The following is an 8,500-nucleotide window of genomic DNA, read 5'->3' as shown; positions in this document are numbered from 1 at the left end:
GTAGGAAAATTTGCCAGCAAATATAGCAAATTGGGGTTAGTTGAAAATCAGCCAAAAGAATTGTAGCACCGATGTGTTGCAGGCACACGCTTGGGTTGAACTGATATCAGAGAATCATCATAGAATCCCTACAGTGTGGAAGCAGGCCATTCATCCCATTTAAGTCGCATCGACCCTCAGAGGATCCTACCCACACCCACGCCACTACCCTATCCCTGTCACCCTGCATTTCCCTAGCTAACCCACCTAGCCTTCACATCGTGGATACTACGGGCAATTTAGCATGGGCAATCCACCTAGCCTGCACATCCTTTTGACTATGGGAGGAAACTGGAGTACCCACACAGACACGTGGAGAATGTGCATCCACATAGACAGTCGCCCAAGGGTGGAATTAAACCCGAGTCCCTGGCGCTGTGAGGCAGCAGCGCTAACCACTAAGCTACTCTGTCGCCTGACGAAATATGTCTCCTGTAAGGGAAGAGGGTGAAAATGAATTAATGGGTCACTGAACTACCATGGAAAATTAACCACAATTTTTAATTTTTATGTAGAATTTATTTTTCTTGCGCACACTTTTACTTGAAGTTGCCACAGATTATTTTGCCATTTACAATTTGTCCTTTGTAAAGAGTTGTAAGAATGATAGTACTCATTATTTGTCTTGTTCTTGCAGAGGATGCTGACTACAGTGCTTTTGGTACTGACACTTTAACACGGAAAAAGAATGTCTTGTCAAATGTACTGCGTCCTGACAACCGAAAGAAACCTCCAATTGCTATCAGCTTGCCACGTGATTTCCGCCCTGTGTCTTCAATCATTGATGTGGATGTTCTTCCAGAAACCCATCGAAGAGTGCGGCTGTATAAACATGGATCTGATAAGCCACTAGGATTCTATATTCGTGATGGCTCGAGTGTCCGAGTAACTCCTCATGGACTGGAAAAAGTCCCTGGAATTTTCATATCTAGATTGGTGCAGGGGGGATTAGCTGAAAGCACTGGTCTGTTAGCTGTAAATGATGAAGTTCTTGAGGTAAATGGTATTGAGGTATCGGGTAAAAGCCTTGATCAAGTGACTGATATGATGATTGCAAATAGCCACAACCTAATCATAACTGTGAAACCAGCAAATCAAAGAAATAATGTGAGGATCACTCGGACTTCTGGTAGTTCAGGCCAGTCTGCTGACACTGGTACTAGTCATCCCGCTTTTGTGGCATCCCCACATGTTGTGCAGAATTTCCATTCAGAAGAAGTGGACAGTGATGAAGAAACAGACATCGTTATAGAGGGCAATGGTGAGCCACAGCACATTCCAGTGGCAGCATCAACCACTGCTAGTACAATGTCTTTAACAAAAACTGACAACGATCACGGTTTAACACCGAATGGTTCTGTTGCCAGCAGTGAAGGAAATACACGCACATTAAATGCTACCCTGAAAGTGGATCCTGTGGAAAAGGAAGATCTGAATAAACGAAGCATGGAGGAGGATGGCACAGTTATTACACTATAGGTTTCTTACCCTGCACCTAAGGTGTGCTAATACATGTTTTTAGAGCAGCCTGTTATGATTTTTATATGCTATACAGTAACTTTTTTGTCATAATTTTCAAATTGTTGCATGTGTGAAATGAGCAGCATGATGTTTTAACTAGTATGCATCTCAAAGAATACACAACTTGAAATGGATGGATGGTATTCCTTTCCGTTTCTATACGTACACTTTTAAATAGGAGTACTTTTAAGAGAATTGCAACTTATACAAAGTTGCAACATAAAATCTCTCCCACCCAAACAGATTAACTTGAGAAAAATATAACTATTATGACGATCTAAATATTGATCTGATATATACTCATTGTAGAAACACAAAGATCTGACTTTGTTTGTTTGTTTACAATACAATTCCTACACTGGCCATCGTAATTTTCTTTAAGATCCTTAATAGTTGTACTTAAGTACCAAAAAAATAGCTTTAATGTAACGAGTCTTGATTTCTTAAGCATGTTTCTTGCTCCTCTCCGTTTTCATTTTAAAAGATTTTGGTGGAGGGGGGATGCAATTGATAAGGTAGTATTAACCACTTTCCATTACTACCTTGCTTACCCACAGTGTCTTCATAATGAGATGGGATGAGCAATAATTGTAAATTTCGTCATACTCCAGTAGTTATGATTACTATACAATTCCTTCCAAAAATACATGTTGCAGAGATCGAGGTGAAAAGCCCAGCTCTCTGGCTTTTATTTTAATATAACTGGTCGTGATCAAATATTCTGTTCAATTAAAGGAGTAGTAAGGTATATAATTATGGCTCAAAACAGAATAGTTAAGGTACTAGCTATACCTATAGGCCCTTTAGCTCACTATAATTGACTTTTGTACCGTAGATCTATGTAAACATACAAATCATTTTGATATTTGTTACCAGAAAGTATTCCTAGCTTGCTTTTTAAAAAAATGTGAATGTCCTCAGAATTACTGATTATGTGAACATAGGAATTCTGCAAGGAAATGAAAGTTAAAGTGCTGGTACCCAAACAAGCCATTAAATTCTTGTGTTGTTGACAGACTTTATAAAACTAAATCAGGCAAGACTAAATTGTCAATGTTCCCATTAATTTCAGCAAAAGACTCATAGCCTTGATGGAACAAATTGCCTTCTGTGCTGTAAACTTTTCTGGTAAACACTTCAGAGTTAGGTAAATGAAATTCTAACAAGAATAAAGTTCTGCTTAAAACACAAACCGATGAGGCACTCAGCAAATCTATTGTTTGTATATAAACATTGTGTTGATGTTGCCAGAATTTCCTTTCGTCAATCTGGATAAGTACTGTTGAATAGCATGGTTTCAAGTAGGAAAAAAAGAAATGACTATTTGTTACTCCAGTTCTCTGAGGATTTTGGTTTCTAATCTACTTTGCTTAGTTTGTTGATTATTGCTTGAGGTAAACAAGATTTTTAAAAATGTTCTTATTGGGTTCGTATGAGTACATTCATGTTTTATGAAGCTATGTCAGGTGTGTAATTATAATTACTTTTTAAGTCACATTTTATCCTCCTGGCTTTGTAGTTTCTCCAATTTCAGTTATATTTAATATTAGCCTCAAATCTGCAGTGCCATTTTGTAGTGCCCTGTACAAACGCGGGAGGCCTCACTTCTAATATCAGACAGTTCATAACAGAACAGGAAACAGTTTAGGCCCGTTAGAGGGAAATCTAATGTCGGGGCAGGGGTTGTCTGCTGACCTATTACGTGTGGCTAAATTAATTGTAGGTGCTTGCTTGTGTTATGATCCCGTGAGAAATCATTAAAGAGAAATCCAAGCACCTAGTAATCAACTGTCCGAGTTACACCATAAGATTTCAAATGTTTTACAAAAAAACCTTTCTGTATAGAATAAAGAAATTAAGCAAAGCAAACACCACTGACTTCAGACAATAGCTTATAAAGATTTGTGCTCTAAACTTAGTTCCACTAATAACGCACTCTACTCTGTCCTTCCCAATATTTTCCTTGTATGTTAGATTGAAAGTTCATTCACTTTCCCTGGAACCAACTTCCAAATTATGTGTCATCTAGAGTTCACCATAATTCTCAGTTTTTTTTTTCCAAGTAATATTTTATGACGATCCTTCCATTAGCTATTTTGCTTAGCAGCCCCCCACCTTGTATTTAATACAGTTACAACTGTCTCTGCTCTTAGCTGTTGGATATATGCTGGCAACCAAAGCAGTCTCTCAGCTTCTAAGTTAATTTGCTGAAAACTCTCTGCCTCAAAAATTTGGTAAGGACCACGCTAAATTTCTTTCTCTAGCTGCCATCTAGAAATTACTTCCGGCCTCTTTCCAATAAAAATCCAAACTGATCTTGAACCCCAAATACCTTCCACAGTGTGAATGAAAAAGCTCATATTTTATTTGCTTCAAATGCAGGGTCGACTAATTTTTTTTTTACTTTGTCTTTTCCAACTCAATGAGCTGTATTCTACACAGGGCAGCATGGTGGTTACCACTGCTGCCTCACACTGCCAGAGACTACAGTTCGATTCCAACCTCGAGCAACTGCATTACCATTCTCCCAATGTCTGTGCATTTTCTCCAGGTGCTCTGATTTCCTCCCACAGTCTAAGGATGTGCATGTTATGTGGATTGGCCATGCTAAATTGCCCATAGTGTCCAGGAATGTGTAGATTAGGTGGATTAATCATGGTTAATGTGGGGTGGTCGGGGGCTGGGTCTGGGTGGGTTGCTCTTCAGAGGGTCAGTGTGGACTTGATGGACCGAATGGTCCTTTTTCACACTGTACGGATTCTATGTTTCTATGTTCTACCCAAAAACACACTGCTTTCTTATCAAATACCCAGATAACTTGAAAGAATTTTTTATCATCAGTCAATCTCTGACTGTGGGATGTCCTCAACTGAATGTAAGTTAATTATTTTACCTTCAATACAACTCCTTGATTCGGTAACCTAAATGAATAATTTAGATCTTGTATGAAGTTTTATGACCATTTTTGTAAGAATGTTGATTTCAAGTTTTTTTTAAAATGGAAATAACCATAGACACTCTGGATCCACTAAGAAGTCTAGAAATGGGTCATCCATTATTCTAGTGTTTACACTTGTTTCTCTGAAGGTGAGAATAATATAGGTTAGATTTTAACTATAATTAATTCCAAGCTTGTTTGAGTGGCACTTAACCTCAGGGTTGCTCATCAAACTGTCCATCAGATGCTCCCCATTTGTACAGTTAAAACTTAAATTCCTGAATCTAAAGGTTTTATATTCTAAAGCATGAAATATGAACTAGATATTCACAACATTTGCTGTGGTACACTTTTATTTATAAATATGTCTTTTTTAGAATGCTGCAACATGTTCTTGGTTTGGATGCTATTCAGTTGTTTCACCAGGCTAAAAGTCTGTTATCAAAAGAACAAATTGCTTTCAAAACTGAAATATATTTAACTTTTTAAAATGCATTTTTGTTAGTGTAAGAAGCCTTTTTTAAAAGTCTGCCATTGTGCTGTATGATCTACACTTGTATTCTATTAGAATTAGGGTGGTAACAGACTCATCAGGTTTGTAGTAAGTCTGCAAGAGAATCTGCTCCAAATTTTGCAAAGTGGTTTGGAAGCAGATTTTCTGGAGTCTTTTCTAGGAGCCCTTAAAGGCGTTAATAAATTTGGAAGGATAGCCAAGGATTCAAGCCAGCTGGCAACAATACATCTATCTTTTGCAGATCCCTCCTTCCACCAAGGCTACCGATTTTGCTTTGTTTGACCAAGTCCTAATTAACATTTAAACATATCTTTTTGAAAATATAAAAGTCTCCTTTACTGTTTTTATATTAATGACCATTCTAATTCAGATTAGACTAAACATTAAACTATGTCTCTAAATGCTCAAGGAAAATATTTTTCTCGGACAGACTTTATTGAACTTAATAGTGTTTGAAGCATGACCCAGGTGCTTACTGAATTTGCCATTTTTAAAAAAAATTGTATAAAGTTAATAAAAGCAAACATTTTGTCCAATCATTCCACATTGAATTCTGACACTGAATATTCAGATTTCTCTGTTTTAATATTAATGTTATAATGTCAATGTGGTGCAAAGTGGATACCACATCTCCCACAAAAGATGCTAAGAAGATTTAATAGTTGACTGAGTCTGCCACTCTTGCCCAACTGCTGTGGTTGAAGCACTACTGGCAGTAATCTGGAAGCAGAATGTTTGTGTCTTTTTACTTGGGGCTGATGCATGATTGGTTGGCTGGACATCTGGTTTGCGATACAGAGTGATGCCAACAGCATGGGTTCAATTCCCAGACCAGCCAATGTTACCGTGAAGAATTCCCCTTAACCTTTTGCCTGAAGTGTGATGATTCTCAGTTTAAACCATCACCAGTCATCTCCTAATGAGAGAGCATTACTCTGGTAAGAATTTACCTTTTATGGTCAGTTAATTCAAAAATAGATCATTCCATGGAAAACAAATAAAAGTATTTTGGTTCTTTGCTACTGTGATGCATACAATCTATCAAATGCCCTTCTGAACTAAAATATCGAATTCTTAATTGTTTGCAAATCTAAATAATGCATACATTTATGATCGTCAACAAATAATTAATTGCTGAAAAATCATTTATATTAAAATGCATGACACTAGCAAAAAACTCAAAGTAAATAACATTAAGTATTTAAGCTTAAGTAAATTGATGCCTGTGCCAGGTGGTGGGCTTCCTCGTATGAATGTCATGCTTTTGTTATACTTTAAAATATTATTGAAAGTTAAAATTTGAGCTGCTGAAGTGTTCATACTTTTCTCAGTGCACCAAGTACATCACAAATTACTAGATGCAACTTGACAGACTTAAGTTTAAATCTGAACTAATTTGACCTTCTGACTCTTATAGGTTTCTAAGAATTCCTCACTTTTTATATAATTACACACCTTGATGATCAAAGAGTTCCTTTGGTGTATCCAGGCTAAACCATCAATTGAGTAAGAAAAAATGTGGGCAACATTTGAAGTGAGAAAAATAGGAAATATTTTCTAACTGCAAATAGGCATTTAAAAATTTGTTAATGCAGACACATGTATGTATATTGTACACCCATGTGGTAAACATGTCTTTTAAAGTAATTAAGAGCAATTTGTCTAAATGCTGCCTCACTTTGCACACTTTGAAAATCCTTGAATTCTTTTTTCCCTTTTCACTCTTCTATGTTTATATGTTTTAATGTCTAATTTTAAAAGTCATGATTTGCCCTGCAAAGTAAGTAGGGTCAGTCATACCCTGTGTTCTAATCACAATGCTACTGATATATTTAATTTCCTTAATGTAAAATGGTATTTTTTAAAATTTGTTGAATGTTACATGTTTAGTAACTGTCTGAAATATGACTACATGGAATACAAAATTTCAGGTAAATAAGCCTGCTGAATCTGTGAAAATAGTACATCTCTTCCTTCCCAGCTAATTGAGAGCTGCATGATTGTGTTAAAAAGCAAAATCAAACTAGATTTACTCGGAGGTGAAGGGTAAATATTTCCTTTGTAGCAAGAAATATTATCAGTGTGAAAAATCACTTTTAAGTGATAACTGGGCATGAAATGTATGAAAGGCACTTGCTTTGATCTATCACAGTGACCTGGACAAATTTTAGAATTTCTGAATTGTAACTTAAACATCTATTTTTGGTTACTCTGATGTAAAATATTCTCAATGAAGCATGTTGTTCAGCTTTCCAAACTCGATGAGTGCACAATTGGAGATTGTATCATTCAGAACATAAAAATACTCAAAGTCAATGGAGAACCGGCTAACGGATTAAAATGTTTGTAGTTTGTCTGAAAATATGCATTTTGCTTGTGAATATACCCTCTGCTGGCTACTAGCTGTACTACAAGTCTTAATATGACTGCTGCTGAATTATTTGTGGACAATCTGTTCACTCTGAAACAACCACTACAAACTGGAGGAAAGTGTATAATTGCATGTTTTGAAATGGCGATTCCAAATGATCAAGATATTTTTGTCATCTTGTATAGGATTATAGTGTATAAGTAATTACTAAATGAGAAGTCAAATTGCAGTGATGTTGCATTTTAGACCCTCAGTCTTTTCTGTCTCATTTTACTACCTCTTAGATTTATGATAGTAAACACTGTAATCTGACATCATTCCAGATAGTTTGTTCTATAATCTGAATATATAGCCTCAAATTGCTTCTCTTTTCAAGCAACACATTTAATGAAAATACCCATGCTGAGTTTTAGCTCTTGTCTGTGAATAATAAGCTATGGCTTCATGATTTTTAAGTAATTTTTTAATGAAATGATTTGTATAAGATAGGCACAGATATCAGTATTTTCTTATGACTGTACAATATATGTTTATATGATCACACTAAAGAGAAATTTCACATTTTAGAGTCAGACCACAGCCTTATGCTTAATGATATATTTGTATGAACTAAAGAAAATCAGTAGAGGCTTCAACTTTTATAGTACTTTTCAAGGTTTAGTTTCCCTGCAGTACAAAAGCTGTTTGGTACCTTCTTTCCTCTTTCCTGTTTTTTTTCCTCTCTTTGATAGTGGTCAAAAACGTGCTTCATGCAAATCATTGATTTCTTTGAGCTGTTGGAGCCATTCAGCTTTCTAGTGAAACACGTCAGAACAATTTAGACGTTCAAATTGTATAAAAGTGATGGCCTTGACCTGTACAATCCTGGTATTTGCAGAGTTTGTCATCTATAGCTTTTTCATTTTTGTGATTAGCTTTTGAAGCTTTGAAGTTACTTGAATTTATCAAGCAAACTATTCATTACTTTGAATAAAACAAATGAAATATTGCACTTTAAATTCCTTTGCTATACTTTTTCATAGAATTGGTATCAAATGCAATCTGTAGAAGTGGAAACAGAAAACTTGGCATGTGTACTGTTGAATATAACAATAAAAACTGGTGAATAAACAATTTA

At 35.9% G+C, this 8,500-nt stretch overlaps 1 protein-coding gene across 1 annotated transcript; it reads left to right on the top strand.

Moving 5' to 3' along the window:
- Positions 1 to 642: 642 nt before the first annotated feature.
- LOC125485512 (partitioning defective 6 homolog beta-like) lies at positions 643 to 8,496 on the top strand. The gene has a single exon (XM_048608576.1). The coding sequence runs from the start codon at positions 643 to 645 to the stop codon at positions 1,516 to 1,518; it is 876 nt and encodes a 291-aa protein (XP_048464533.1). The 3' UTR covers positions 1,519 to 8,496.
- Positions 8,497 to 8,500: the final 4 nt, after the last annotated feature.

This window comes from Rhincodon typus, chromosome 19 (assembly GCF_021869965.1).
Source record: "Rhincodon typus isolate 14 chromosome 19, sRhiTyp1.1, whole genome shotgun sequence".
Classification (NCBI taxonomy): domain Eukaryota; kingdom Metazoa; phylum Chordata; class Chondrichthyes; order Orectolobiformes; family Rhincodontidae; genus Rhincodon; species Rhincodon typus.
The sequence above is the reverse complement of the archived record's forward strand: the minus strand, read 5'-3'. Positions and strand labels throughout refer to the sequence as shown.